The 15,473-nt window shown below is 38.6% G+C and overlaps 1 protein-coding gene across 1 annotated transcript in view; it reads left to right on the top strand.

Annotated features, from left to right (window-relative positions):
- Nucleotides 1-1,861: 1,861 nt before the first annotated feature.
- hmga2 (high mobility group AT-hook 2) overlaps nucleotides 1,862-15,473 on the top strand; it is a 58,314-nt gene continuing 44,702 nt past the window's right edge. Inside the window, exons 1-2 of the mRNA XM_088072815.1 lie at nucleotides 1,862-2,089; nucleotides 4,217-4,303. Coding sequence (XP_087928941.1) covers nucleotides 1,982-2,089; nucleotides 4,217-4,303 — 195 coding nt within the window. The 5' untranslated portion in view covers nucleotides 1,862-1,981. The remainder of the gene's footprint in view (nucleotides 2,090-4,216; nucleotides 4,304-15,473) is intronic.

Genomic DNA, 15,473 nt, shown 5'->3' with positions numbered 1-15,473 from the left:
GCATATTTCAATGTTGCAATCTTACATAAAGTCAAATAGAAAGATTTAGTATGAATATATATATATATATATATATATATATATATATATATAGATATTTGTAAGGCTTTAAAGTGGATTCCTTTCGATTGTTTGATAGTGGAATTTTCTTTTCTTTCGTACAAAAACTGGTCTTGTCTCAAAATACACAGAAATCATAATAGTCCTGCAAATTAATCATTCTTTATTATGCCTACTTTTTTTTTCTTTTTTTCAAATGCAATCAGTTTTCTAAATAGGTCAGACTTACTTGGTTTGATTAAGTTGCGATCAATTAGAAAAAAAAGTTAATTTTACTTATCATTCATAAGTTTACTCCACAATATGAGGTAAATCTTAAAAATAAATACAAAGTAAACATAAAATAAGAAAAGTTTTTTATTTACCCTTTTCAAGGTTATATGTACATTTAAATAAAATAAGATCAACTTGTCATATTTTACAGTTACTGGACAATGTTTAATGCACACATGAAACTATTGTAGAAAAAGGCAACAATTTCTGTGAAAAATTTAGCTACACACTGAAAACTGTATTTTTCACTCTGGGAGTTTGCACATATACATGTTATTAAGACATTTCACATCCTGAACCATAGCTTTTTAATTTCACACAGGCCTGTGCAAAATCTAGGATCCATTTTTGTTTTAAAATGTTTTATTGATGTTAACAATAAACAACAATGAACTAAAGTTACTTATTATAACCATCAGAGAAGGCAATGAGCATCTTAACAAGACATGTCCCAAAAATTAGCAAGAAATTAGTACAAAAAAAGAAAGAAGATAGAAAATCACCTGCAAGTAAGCAAAAATAAAATAAAGTAAAATAAAATAAAAAATACATAAAAATACCCAAAAAGTGCAAAGAAAGGAAAGACAATTTTGGATTTTTCCCCCTAATTATTATTATTCTTCTTATTATTATTATCATTATTATTATGATTCCACCCTTTAAAAAAACGAATTCTCACAGCATTTTCTTGTCTCTGTCTTTAAAAAAATCGAAGTTGCTCATTGCCAATACCCCTCATTTTTGAGAGAAATCAAACTGCTCAGGTTTCAAAGGGTTGTTCAAGTCATCTGAGCACAGCACATGAACACTGATGTCAATCCAGGCTTCAAGGTTAACTTGTATGTTCCAAAGGGCTGTAAAATGACTAAATATTAAAAGAAATGTTTTATTAGTAGTAGTAGTGGTATATGTAGCAGTAGCCTACAAGTTTGTATCAGTTCTTATAGTGCGTGATACTGGGCCTATCTTCCCAACATTAGGCAAACAGGTCTTCATATTTCTCAGAGGTGAACTCTGAATGGCTGTTCAGTGTCCGGCTGCAGCGGATTCCATTGAAACGTGTGAAAATGTGAATTTAATTCATAAATGCGGCCTGCCATGTCTGGCCCGCCGCCAGGATTCCGTCTCCTCTCTGTTTTCTCTGGCTCCCATCCAGACCCCCTCCCCCGCCCCCGCCCGTGTTATCCACCCACGGGAGAGGTGATTTCTTTCTTTTTTTCCTTCCTTTTTTTTTAACCCATCCTCACTGAGTGGGTCCTGGTTTTCAGGAGTGGGCTGTGGATGCGGTTATTATGCCCACACTCCTCCGTCGCTCCGCGCCGAGCTGTCACGCCTCTCCGCTGCATGGTCCTGCCCGGTGCCGCGCTGACTTGTAGCCGAGTTTGAGTCGCAGCGGCCCGGCGTCTCAAACTCCACCGTCCCCGCCGGTGTGTCTCCTTCTGCTCGCTGAGCCAAAAATCCTCCAGCTGCTCTCTGGCTCTTTTTTACCCGCTTCAAAGCCGCCAGACCCGCCGTGTACAAGCGGACTACAGAGCTGCTAGAGTGCCGTTGAAGCTACACACGCCGGCTCTTTCTGCTTCTTTTGACGGTATTTGTGGAAGTCGTTTGTGTTTACCGGGAGAACGGAGGAACCGCAGCACCGGGAAGCATGAGCGGACGCGGGGACGAGGCTGGGGAGACTTCTGGCTCCCAGGAGCCCGCGGGGGCCGCGGAGCCCCAGAAGAGGAGGCCGGGGAGACCGAGGAAGCCCCCAAAAGTAAGTTTGTTTTCCCGCTGTTTTTAAATGAAGAGTCTGCGGACAGGCAGCCGTCCTGACCCTGCTGACGAGTCAAATTCAGGTTATATCTGCACGGTGTGTGACCACCGAAAACTGCTGCTTTTACACAACTTATTTTGCCCTTAGGTGCCTTTAGGCTCTTTACTTTGCTCGGAGGTTCCTTTAGACACTTTATTTTGCGCTAAGAGTTGGGGTAAACATTGAGGAGCGGGTGCAGCAAGGTGGTGATGCCGCTTTGATTTTAACATTGCACAAAAAGCGAGTATTCTGTCTTAAGATGAGCTGAATTTGTACTTAATTGTTCCATGTTCATAATGAAGTAGTGTGTGCAATCCACCATAACTTCTTTCTTCTTCTGGCTTGTGAAAGTTTCTGTTAAAAAATGCAATTAACAACTGCATATTTTGGTCAAATATAGCACACTGCAGTTTGATTTAGGCTTTCTGCATGCATTACTGAATATATACACCCATACACATGAAAAGGAGTCTGACCAAAATATCATACTTTTATTTTGCTCGGAGGATTGAGGTAAACAGGAGCAGCTGCAACAAGGTGGTGAAGGCAGTTTCTTTATGAATGTGCACAAATAGCGCTGAATTTGTGTGTAATTGTTCCATGGTAACATTGAAGCAGTGTGTGCAGTTCAATGTATCTTTTTTTCCTATGGCTTGCAATTTTTCTGCCAAACAAATGTATTAAAACAACTGCACATTTTTGTCATTATACTGTGGTTTATAGGTCTACTTCAAAGAAACTCATCTTAAGGCCCTCTGGCCAGATCTGGTCCCCTATAGGGTGCCAGGTGCCCCCCCAACCATTTTCTAATTCACAATAAAAAAAAGTGATTCACATGGCGAATTGTACTTCTACTTTTAAGTGTTTTTAAGATGCCGGAGTGCATGAAACAACATCAAAACAGAGCTTGACCTAAAATCATTGAAATGTCCTAAAATATGAGAAATGTACTGAAATTCTAGAAATGTCAGAAAATCAGAAAAATGTCCAAAAATCCTACAAATGTCTTAAACTTCTGCAAAAGTCCCCAAATCCTAGAAACATCCACAAATCCTACAAGTGTCTTAAAATCCTACTAACGTTCAAAAATCCTACATATGTCCTAAAATTCTGCAGAAGTCCTAAAATCCTAGAAACATCCTAAAATCCTAGACTCGTCCTAAAATCCTAGACACGTCCTAAAATACTGCAACTGCCTAAAATCCCACAAATTCCTACAAACATTCTAAAATTCCAGAAGCATCCTAACATCCAAGAAAAGTCCTTAAAATCCTTCAAATGTCCTAAAATCCTACAAATGTCCTAAAATCTTAGAAACATGTATGGGGCTGCTGCAACTGTCCCCTGGCCACATGTAATTTTGCCCCCATGTCAAAATGCACCCCCTCCCCTCAAAAAAAGAGCAAGTTGGTCTACTCTGTGTATTTGTGTAGCCTGAATATAGCCTGGGTCTGTACACATGATGAAGAATGTGCCTGTTTCCAGTCTTGGCCCTGGCTGATCTTTAATTGACAACATGACTAAAAAGCATAGTATGGAGATGAATGTAACTGTGCAGAACTTTCGTGAGTTGAATCAGAGACGCCATGGCAACCGAGGGCTTTGAACGTGTTTCTGTGAATGTGTTTATGGATGTGATTCACTGTTGAGTCACATTCCCACCAAAACTTCACACCAAAATCACGTCCATTGACACCGCAGTGTGCAGTGTGACCGGAGGTGAGAGAAACTGGAGCCACAGCAGCCTGCAGCTGCTTTTATGTAAAGTTAGAGTTAAATATGAAACTTCTTGAAACATTATGGAATGCACTAACAAGTCCAGGTTTTTAGCATAATGAGATATTGAGGGTAAATGTGCAACATTCAGTGTGGAATTTAAAAGCGGAGAATCACTGGGTAATAAATCCCTCTCATTCATTCCCTCCATGGTGTGTGCCCACACACACACACACACACACACACACACGCACACACACACAACCTTTGTCCCTCTTTTGGTCTTGACCCATAAAGCAATGACCAAATGGGGGGGTTCAAAGCTTTGTTTCCTGTCCACAACACCCATGTCATGTCCCCCCTCCCCTACAGGAGCCCAGTGGAGAGCCTGTCCCCAAGCGACCGAGGGGCCGCCCCAAAGGAAGTAAGAACAAGGGCCCATCCAAGGCAGCTCAGAAGGTGAGGAGCCTCGACACCTAAATGCTACACATATGTCTGCTAGTGCTTCTTTAAGGGACATGTATGACTTACAATGCTGTTGCTTGTAGAAATAGTTGACATCACGTCCTGCAAACTGCAAAAATGTTTCACTATCATTTGACATTTCTAAAGTGACATATATGTGAGCTTATTTTATCATTGAAAAATGAAGGGGATGGTGAATGATGGGTCACAAAGCTGCAGATCACTGGAAACAAACAAACAACAAAATCAGTTTTTTGGTCATTTAAGTGTTTCCAGCTGCTTTGAAAGCACCAAACGTGGGTATTTTTTAGTGGCCGAGGCTGTTTTGGTAGCTGCTTTCAGCTCCCCATGGCGTGTTTTGTTAGGGACCTATTGCTTTGTTTCCAGCAAATTTTTAGGCACCTAACATCAATGTTTTTAGGGACCTGTTGCTGTGTTTCCAGAGGCATTTCACCCCCCCAAAATGTGGGTATTTTTTTAGGGAACTATCCCTGTGTTTCCAGAGGCTTTTTAGGCAACAAACATGGGTGTTTTTTTAGGGACCTATCACTGTATTTCCAGCGGATTTTTAGGTACCAAACATAGGTGCTTTTTAGGGACCCATTGCTGTGTTTCCAGCAGCTTTTTATGCACCAACTATGGGTGTTTTTTAGGGAACCACCACTATGTTTCCAGAGGCTTTTAGGCACCAAATGTTGGTGTTTTTTATGGAACTGTTGCTGTGTTACCAGTGGAATTTCACACCCCTAAACTTGGGTATTTTGAAGGGAAATATCGCTGTGTTTCCAGCATCTTTTTAGTTACTAAATGTGGGCGTTTTTTAGGAATCCAAGACTGTATTTCCAGCCGCTTTTTAGGCACCAATCATGGGTGTTTTTAGGGACCCATTGTTGTGTTTCCAGCGGCTTTTTTAGGCAAAAATGTTGGTGTTTTTATGGACCTGTAGCTGTGTTTCCAGTGGAATTTCACCCCCCAAGTGTGGGTATTTTTAAGGGACCTATCACTGTGTTTTCAGTAGCTTTTTAGTTAACAAATGTGGGTGCTTTCAGAGACCCATCACTGTTTCCAGCAGCTTTTTAGGCCCCCAACATGGGTGTTTTTTAGGGACCTGTTACCATTTTTGCAGTGGAGATAGTGCCACAAAAAGTGTTGTATTTTACTGAGACATTGCTGCTTTTCCAGTGGGGACTGTGCCCTCAAAATTGGGTATTTTAAGACGAAACATGATTTTCCAACAATAATGAAGTGGTTGTTGTGCCTGAACCGTACCACATGTTCACCATGCATTGTTGAAGTGTTAAGTTTCATTTTATTTGCCACACAATAACTTGCAAATAAGACCCGGGTTGTCAATAACCAATACATGGCTTTTGGAGTGGACATCACTAACACTATATTTCTAATTGCTAAGATCAAGTGACTGCCCAATTTTCTCATTAAGATTATTCTAAACATAATTAATTTGCTTTTTTAAAAATGTGAACAACCCACATCACATGTGAGAAAGAGAAATAAATATAAATGTACTAAAATGGTGAGCTAAAATTACTTAGTGCACCATGAGTAGGACTAATTAGTGTTTTGTCATGTAGATCATTCAGGTTTCAGTGCAGACCCATTCTTTTTGTCACTCAAATCTCACGTCATGCTTTCCCTTTTTTTTGTGCAAATTACAACATCTAAGTAAACTTTTTGATGGTTCTCAGGATTTGTGTGTTTACCTAATAATCATAATCTTCAGTCAATCAGTCAGTGAGATGAGTTTGAATTTGGAAGATGCACTACTTTTGACCTTATCTCAGCCTTACTGTAACCTCAGTTACATCAGAAAGTGTTTCAGCTGCTTCTTGCTTAACAGGTTGAAACCCCACTCCAAAACACACACACACACACACACACACACACACATTCACTAAATCACGCTGTTGGCGGTGTTAATGACGGAGACACTGTGAAACTGTGGTTTTCAGGTGCTGTCTGTCATGCTGGTGCCCTGCAAAATTGCCCCATCCTCCAACTTTATAGACACGCTTCAGTTTTGTAGATTCAGTTTTGAGGTCGTATTAGTGGTGGCCTTATGTTAAATGGCCCTATTGCCAGGTGTGTCTGTTTCCTCTGCTCCAGTCAGGTATATAAATTATGTAAATACAAGAAACACCTGCCACTGTGATGCAGTTCAACACTGACCAGAGCCATAAAAATAACCACCATAGATTTGACTGCAGGATTTATGTATTTACTATAGTTGCATTAAAATCTGAAGATTGTCTTAATAAATTGATTGCGCAGAATTAGGGATGGGCAATGTAAAAATATGAAATCGTATTGAGATGTGACAAGATATATAGGGTCTTAGATACTGGATATTGTTATATCCTCATGTGGTTTAAATGGTATTTTTTCCCCCTGATTTTAAAGGTTGCATTACAGTAAAGTGATATACTTTTCTCAACTTATCAGACATTTCTACTTGTTTTAATATTTGCCCTTACCCATTAAGTCATTATATCTACATTTAGGGCTGCAGCTATCGAATATTTTAGTAATCGAGTATTCTACTGAAAATTCCATCGATTAATCGAGTAATCGGATAAAACATATTTTTGTTTAGTTAAAGAGCAATTATAAATATACATGAGACAATAAGACATTTCACCTAATAATGAACCATTGGTTTCCTTTTTTAACTACCCAGTTAGCTTTATTATGTTTTTATTTTTCACCCTCATCACTCTACAGCGCTGTGTTTTTACAGATTAAATAAAGCCTGTATGAAAGGCACGTTAGCCACGCATCGACAGTAGTCATAATTAATAGAAACCTAGCCCTCCGCAGGGCTAACGTTATGTTAGCAAGGTACAGTAACGTTAATCTCATTAATTAGTGCTACGTTAACTTAATTTTGCCTTGTCTCGGGTGACGGTCCCCCGCTCTCGGATTAAACAGGGGGCCTTCGGTGGAGATGCTGCAGCATTGAAGACGTACTGTTGTGGTATGCAAGTGCTGTCTTACAGTGAATACACACAGCAGTGTTCGCCTTGGTGTCCAGCTTGAAATGCTCCCACACTTTTGACATTTTCTGCCTTTTCTTTGTGCCTTTCTCTTCGCTTTCGTCGCCTTCTTCGTCGTTACCTCTACATCCATGGTTAAAACCAAACATATCCGCCGCCTCTTTCGTTTTCCTTTACGCGCGTGACGTCAGCGCGTTGTGCCGCATTAAAAGTAGTCCGGGCGAAATACCATGCTTTGAGCTGGCAAAATTAAACGATTCCTCGAGGCAGAGAAAATTCCTCGATCATTTTTTGTAATCGAGTTACTCGAATTATTCGAGGAATCGTTTCAGCCCTATCTACATTACTAATGATTATTGATCAAAAATGTAATCCTGTTAATATTTTTTCAAAGTACCAATACAATATTGTAAACTCAAAGATAATTTTTTGATTGTGTCTCCCAGTTCTAGCATTAATGAAGTATTTTTTCATTAATGAATTTTAAAAAAAATCCCATATCGTCATTTCAGCCCATGTCGCCAAGCCCTACTCAGAATCATTCTCATAGGAGCAGTGATGGAAAGCCTATTTCAAGATTTTTCAACCAAACCAAATACTGAAAATGTTTAAAACAAAAGGAAAAACCAAAGGTTTTCTCCTCAATAGCTGAAGATATGACAGGTTTGATTATTTAAAAAAGAGCGAAGTGTTGACTGAAAAGAGTTCATGGCTGGATGGTCCAACTAGCTTTGGTTGAACCTAAATATTTTTCTGAACAGGCTGACTTCTGGTTTAACAGTTCCCTAGCTTGAATGCTGATCAAAGTTTCCAAATGTTATTGAACTTAATGGGTTAAATCTAGATAATAAAACAAATCATTTTGCTAAGTTTTTGATGCTCATAAAAATGTATCCACTAATTTACAGACGTCTCTTTCCCAATTGGCCAAACTGAAAACTCAATGTACTTGTCAAATAAATTTAATTTTAGGTGGTTCTTATCACGCTGGTGTTTGACAAGTATTGTTTTATCCTGTAAGTTTGATTTGAAGCAGTGATTTGATTGTATAAAAGGGAATTTGATGACATAGCACCGCTCACGTTTGGGTGGATGGGTGTATGTCAGGAGATTGATACCGCAGAGATTGCTACTGTGCAGACTCTGGCTCCAAATGACATCACTAGTGTAAGATGGCAGCGGCCTTATCCCAGATATTTAGCTTCATTTTTGTACAGAGGGAAGGGTGTTATGTGTAGCAGAAAAAAACTGGGGTCGACAGATAATCAGCCTGGCCGATATTGGGGCCGATATTTGGCATTTTACCGATGATCTGTATGATTGCCGATAAAATTAATTAAGTAAAAAGTGCAAAGAAAGTGTCAGCATGGGAGTAACTTTGACTTGTAAAACCTTAGGTAGCCATTTTTTGTTTATTATTTTTTTTAATTTAAATTTTCACTTGACTTTATTAAAAAAGTTAAGTTGCTTGCTGTATATGGTATGATATTGATTTATCATTGTTAAAGGCGTTTAAACAAAGTTTTTTGTTGGATTTTGTTATATTCCAAATTCTAAATATTGACAGAAGGATTTTCATTTTTATTGTTAATGCATATCGGTTCCAAATATCGGTTATTGGTCCCATTAACTACAAATATTCAGTATCGACCCTGAAAAACCAATATTGGTCAACACATACTGCAGACTCTGGCTCCAAATGACATCACTAGCGCAAGATGGCAGCTGCTGCATTTGAGATATTTTGGCTTAATTTTTATACTGTGGGAAGGGTGTTATGGGTAGCAGAAAAGAAACTGTTAACGTTTTGGAAAGGTATAAAAGAAACAGCCATGGGAATGTCTCCAGTTGACTCCTCTGTGCGCTCATTTATGTACAGCTCACAGATGTGTGTTCCAGTCTTTAAGACCACACTGCAACATGAACACATTTGAAAACACAGGAACCTATTTGTGCATCTGTGCTGATAGAAACACATGGTCATAACTCAGCAGCACTCTTACCCACTTGTGTACACAGAGGGGAGACATGGGTGTGCGTGAGAGATAGAGTTGATGAATGAGAAAAGATTAAAGTTGCAAAAAAAGAGAGAAGCTTTGGGATTTCACAGCAATATCCCACCTAACTTCTGGGATGTGATACTGTACATGTCAGCGAGGCAAGGGTAAGTCCCCGTGTCTTCATTCGTTAGGTAGATGAAGCTGTGTTAGGTTCACGATGACAGCAGCCTTAGTGCTCCCTTGCCACCATGAACCACTGTAAACATTCCCAGCACTTTGAAAAGTGAACCACTCTGCACTCGCCATAATCCAGTCTCATCTCATCTGGTATTGTTATGATAAACACTGACGATATCAATCTTTCCAGATGAAAGAGTCGTGGGTCAGCCCACACCTTTAACTTATACTCTTTAAAAGTTCACTTCCACTCCCCGCATCAATCACTCCTGCAATCTCTGACACACATCACGGCAGCTTGTAAGTAGAAACTATTGCACTGCAAACCTTAACTGGACTATTACTACAAAATATAAACTAGATTTTATGCCATTCTGAAAAAACAAGACATTATAAATAGAAAATATATAGTCTAGGGGTGAATACAGGGAGATTTCGGAATTCTCTCCAAAATCTGAGGCCACCCTTACCAAGAAATCAGCAGAATTGGCTGTTTGTTCAAACACTTAATAGCCCTCTAAAAAGGTTTTGTAGATAATGACTGTTTTGTCATTACTTCCATTAGGATGTGGAGGTGGATAGACTGATAGAGTGAGTGAATACTTCATTATGCTTCAAACAAACAAGGCCTTATGAAGTGGTGTCTGACCTGTTCTCAAAGGCGGCCCATGAAGCCTGCAGTGTTGTAGCTTGTTGTGATGAATTGCACAAATTGGAATAACGGCTTTCAAAGACTGTCTTTGTAGACATTCACACAGAAGTTGGACAATAAAAACTTCAAGAGAAATTCAAACCATGCCTTCCTTCTAGTGTTGGCAGGTGTAAACATTTTTGAAGTGGTTTGATATTAAACCAAACACTGGCCAGGACCAGTATACTGAATTTTACTACTAGGTCAAGCACTTGATCAGCAGTTGCTCCTGATGGGAACATAATGACACAGTATTCTAACAGTAAACAAGCTTACCATGTTCAACAATGAATTCATTAAATGACAACTTTATAGATGGGTGAGTTGCCTTTTTGCTGTCTTCCTATGTTTGTACTTAAAACAGAAATCACAGGTTTTGTATTGTGGTATTTACCAGAAATGACACAATATAGAAAACAGGTTGGTATTAGCAATGGTCATTTATGAGAAACTTTCAGATCCTTGTTGATCTCCAGCCAGCTGCCACCTTATTTGATTTTTATTTTATTTATAAGTTTCTGGAGTTAAAAGAGGAATTTTTTGGGAAGATTACTGAGGGGAATATCTCCTATTACTCTGTTTTTTTAGCCATGTTAGCAGCATGGCTCTAGTGATGGAAAGAGTGGGATGTTTGAAAAAGTCAAATTATTGTATTAGTTTGACTAAAACTGGACTTTTAAAATACAGTTTAACATGTTAGTCTAACTGAACTCGTACAGAGTTGAATTTATTGAATTTAGTTGAATTTGGACTAACACATTTTTTTAATATACATAGAAGAAAGCTTGAAAAACAAAAGATCAAGGATAGAAAACAGGACAAAGATAAAAATTAAGGCATAGACTACGTAGGAAATGTACTTTAAAAGTTAATCCATGTTGTCACCATTCAACATGCACCCTGTTTGCCATTTTCTAACTTGTTTGGCATGTGTGTAATAGGTGAACAGGCAGAAGGTCCAATAGCAACGAGCTGAAAGGGGACATATCTTCACCATCTGAGGCAGAGTTGGACATACTTCTGTCAATAAATCGAATCTCCCGAATCACGGTAGCCCAATTAAATGTCCTAATTGAGCTATAACTGTGGCTTGACTCAACTGTGCATGTAAACGTACTGAGTCTCTCATTTGGTCAAATATTCATGGTCCCCAGAGCATGAAGTCTTCAAACTACAGTGATCCCATTACTTTTCCTGTTGTGCAATCAGCAAGTTTACACTTCTTCTGTTTGGCTTTTACTGAAATATCGTAACAACTATTGAATGGATTGCTGTGGCATTAGGTATGGATATCCATGGTACCCAGAGGTTGAACCTTAGTAACTCTGCGACTTCAGAGGGTCACATTTGTATTTTTCAGTAAAATCTTGCAGCTAATGGCTTGTTGTAAGATTGGATAAAGGTAGAATATAAAATCAGTCCAATACTTTGTTTTATGACTAAATACTTGAAAAACTAATGACATCTCCATCTTCCTCAACTGTAGTTTGTCCTTTAGCAGATATTAGCTTGCTAATATCCTTAACAACTTTTTAGCATTTCACCCAGAGCAGTATAGATCTGTACTGAAACAGAGATGTCATCCCCAAAACTCATTGAATGATAACCCATTGTTATACATCCCCAAACTTTGTAGGAAGGAGGTGTTTGCTTCCTATTTCTTATTAACAGTCAACATTTGGTTTCTTTAACCCTTAACCAAGTGGTCCTTATTTTAACCATGATGCAAATGGTTCCCAAACTTTCACAAAGTATTTTTCAAACTCAAACCGCAGTCCTTCCCTCACCCAGACCAATTAATTTTTCTGCCTAAACCCTAATCCAACTTTAACCACAGCAGTGACACATCAGAAAACGGTCACATTAATCTTATTGTAATGGTGATTTGTAATGGCTTTGAAAGGCGATCCTGCTGAAAGAGGCGTCAGATCTCTGGGTATTCAGGGCCGCCGCAGACATGCTGCATCTCTCTGCTCAGACATATAAAACACACTGATGATTAATTGAACAGGGTGTTGCCTTTCAGACGATTAAATCTCCACATTAAAAATGCAGCATCCTAAACAGAGAACTGGGATTACAGTACACAGATTGGCTAGCCGGCAATTTGATATGTCATTATGGAGACCTGCATGAGCAGAGCGTTAGAACATCCCATGAGAAGACTTCATCATTGTGTCATAAATTACAAACAAAATGCTCTGTGGATAAACAAGATGGCAACAAGTATTACTGGAAGAACGTTTCCAGAAAAGTAGACTACCTGGCAATGGTATACACATATGTACTGCTTAACTTTGAGTTTGTATGCTATAATTAATACTGCTGCTTACCTTCGAGTCAAAATTATTTCATACCATTTGTTTCACACCAGGTCTCCACTCTTTACACAATGCAGCGTTTTAGCGATTACAGCGACCTTTCATGTTTGTCCAAAGCTTGCAGCAAAAACCTCCTCAATCCCAAGTCTGGTGGCTATTTCATTGTTGTTAGTTATTAGACATCATTACAGATGTCTGCTTCTTTTCCCTAAACTTAATTGTGTAAACCTAAAGATGCCCAACCATGTTTCTTTTTCCTTAACGTAACCACAGTAACTTGACTTGCTGAAACATATCCTCCAAAACTTTACGTTAATTACGTAACTTAAGGTTAAGGATGCAATAACATTCGTGGGGCACCAGTTTGTAGGATATCAGACCTCCTCGAGAGCATCTCTGTTGAACTGAAAGTTACAAAAATTCAGGGGTGGACAACCATTCACTGCAGCAACTTTCAGAGGCTTCACACTTGAGGCAGAAGGGCTGATTATGTCATTTTCTGGCATGCTAAGCTTAAGCTGCTGACACTATGGTGAGCATAAACCACGCATTACTGAGAAACATATACTGACCAACACTGGTGATCCCATGCTGTTGCCGACAATAGAAAGTTGGGTTGTAAATATTTCAGCTATGAGAAAGTACTTTACCATGCCTGTGAAAAGTTAACAGTTACATGTGATCCATTACTCTAGGTGGATGGCCAAAACAGAGACAACTATGCATTAGTGTGGACATGGTCTAAGACAGCAACACTGAACTTATCGCCCATTGGTCAAACCTGGCTGGTTGGCTGCCAAACATTTTCCAATTCACAAAGAATAGAAGCTGATTCAGACTGAGGATTTAAAAAAAAAGTAATCTAAATAAGTGCCAGGGTGCATGAAAAAGGCATAAAAATAGAGTTTGCAGCAGGGTAAAATCCCCTGGAGCCACTGACAGAGGCCCGGGCTAATGCTGCCTTCATGTGCTCCTCAGGAGTGTCATATTTACTGTATTTATGAATTATGAGCACACGAATGGCCCCCCAAAGTTGTAATTAAGAGTGGAAAATTGGGAAATTTCGATGATACCTGAGCTGCCGAATTGTGAAGTTTGCGTGATGCTTCAGGGCAGGAGAAATGATGGAAAGCATGGAAAGTTTTAACAATTGACTGTAAAAAATCATATATTTGGTTATTTTTTTCCTAGTAGCTATCATTTGCTATTTGTAGTTGCACATTTTAGTATCTGCATCTATTAGCTGTAGCAAGCAAGCAAACTTTGAACTATAAAGCATGCTTGGCGAGTATACTAACATAGATAACAACTTTATTTTCTAACACGAGTTGACATGACATGACGTGATGTCAATAAATGCATACATGGCGGCAAAAGTCAATGGTCAATGGGAAGAAACGTATTTATTGACTCATGTATCAGATATCAGTTTTTGGCTACATGTAAAGTGTAATATCATATCAGTGTTAATTGCTGTGTATGTAGGTTGACCTAGATTCAATAAGAAAATATATAAAAGCATAACATAAATTGTAAGAATATAAAATAATAAAATAATATATAAAAAAGTAAATAAACTGAAAACAGCTATGGACCTCTTGTTTACATGCTCTTAGAATTAAAATGCAACCCATCTTCTTTGTAGCTTCCATTTTGCTCTCACTTTATGACCTCAAAGCACATGAACACAACGAAGTCGGAAGAACAACTTCCCAACTCAGAAACTACGACCTTCAGACAGCACATTAATGCAGCATGAGTCCCAACTGTCGTGACATTTTCCGGAAATTTTGGGGCTACTGCAGCTGAATTTACCTTTAGGCAAAGATCAGTGAGGAAGCAAACATTGAAAGGTTGAAAACAGACAATTTGTGTATTATATTAAAAAATGGACCCTGAGCAAAGCAATTCTCTGGTCCAAGAGGTCTTGCTTTCTGTGTTTTTGGTGCTCTGGGACCCAGAAGGTGATGTGTTGAAACCCTCCACCTGCTGCCATGTGACCAGGCTGGGTGACTTGTACTCAGTGTCAGGATGAAAAAGGAGCTGGTGTTGTTTACTGAGCCAAATAGCTGCAGAAGGCCTCACACATGCCCCAACACCACCACCGATACCAGCTGGTCATTGTCTGCAAAATTCATCGCGGTGCAGAAATTTGACTAAGATTTCACCTGTCAGCCAAAGCCAGAGAGCGTGGATGTGTTAAAAGAATTATTGACTTGGGTCTGGGCTTGTTAACTGTGGATGACCGCACAGCTGGCTTTGTGACTGCAATGGACAGTCTGCACGGGCCAATATCTCCCAGTTCCCACAATTGTCAAATTATTTTGATATCTTTGTAAGAAAAGTAATTCTATCCCTCTTTAATCCAAACACACTGGGATATTCCAGGTATTCATTTAACAGTAAGGAAAGACTCTCAAAACCTAGTCACATTTCTAACTTAGGCCATGTAAGCCTAATGCTAATGTGGAATCATTTGATAAGTTTTGTTTAAAATCAAACAAATATCAATATCAATCAAATATTCATTAATTTTCAGAATTGTAATTGTCCTTAAATGCCAGGTTTTTGTCATGATGTCACTATGTTTGTAGATGAAAAAACACAAAAAATGAATTATTTCTAATAATAGTACATGCTAAGTAGATTTTTTTTTTAAATTATCACAGCGTGGGATATGTAAGAGATTTGCAAGTTTTATTTAAAAAAAAAAAGCTTATTTCTTTAATGTGTTATTTTGTTTTTGCATAAAAAAAAGTATTTTTGCTTTGAAACTGTAAAATCAAAAATGATTGTCTAATTTTTAAATTTCCGACAGTCCTTGAACACATGGGCAAGTGGGGCAAAAATGATCTTTCTTTGGTTCCATGAAAAGTCATGAAAAAGTTTTGAAATTTTGTCCATGACAATATATGTGGGAACCTTGTGAAGTGATAGTCTGGTTAAAGACTGACTGTATTGCTC

This window comes from Plectropomus leopardus, chromosome 22 (assembly GCF_026936395.1).
Source record: "Plectropomus leopardus strain MGB_pleo_1.0 chromosome 22, ASM2693639v1, whole genome shotgun sequence".
NCBI classification, from domain to species: Eukaryota; Metazoa; Chordata; class Actinopteri; order Perciformes; family Serranidae; genus Plectropomus; species Plectropomus leopardus.
Note: the sequence above shows the minus strand (reverse complement) of the source record. Positions and strands in the feature narration are given on the sequence as shown.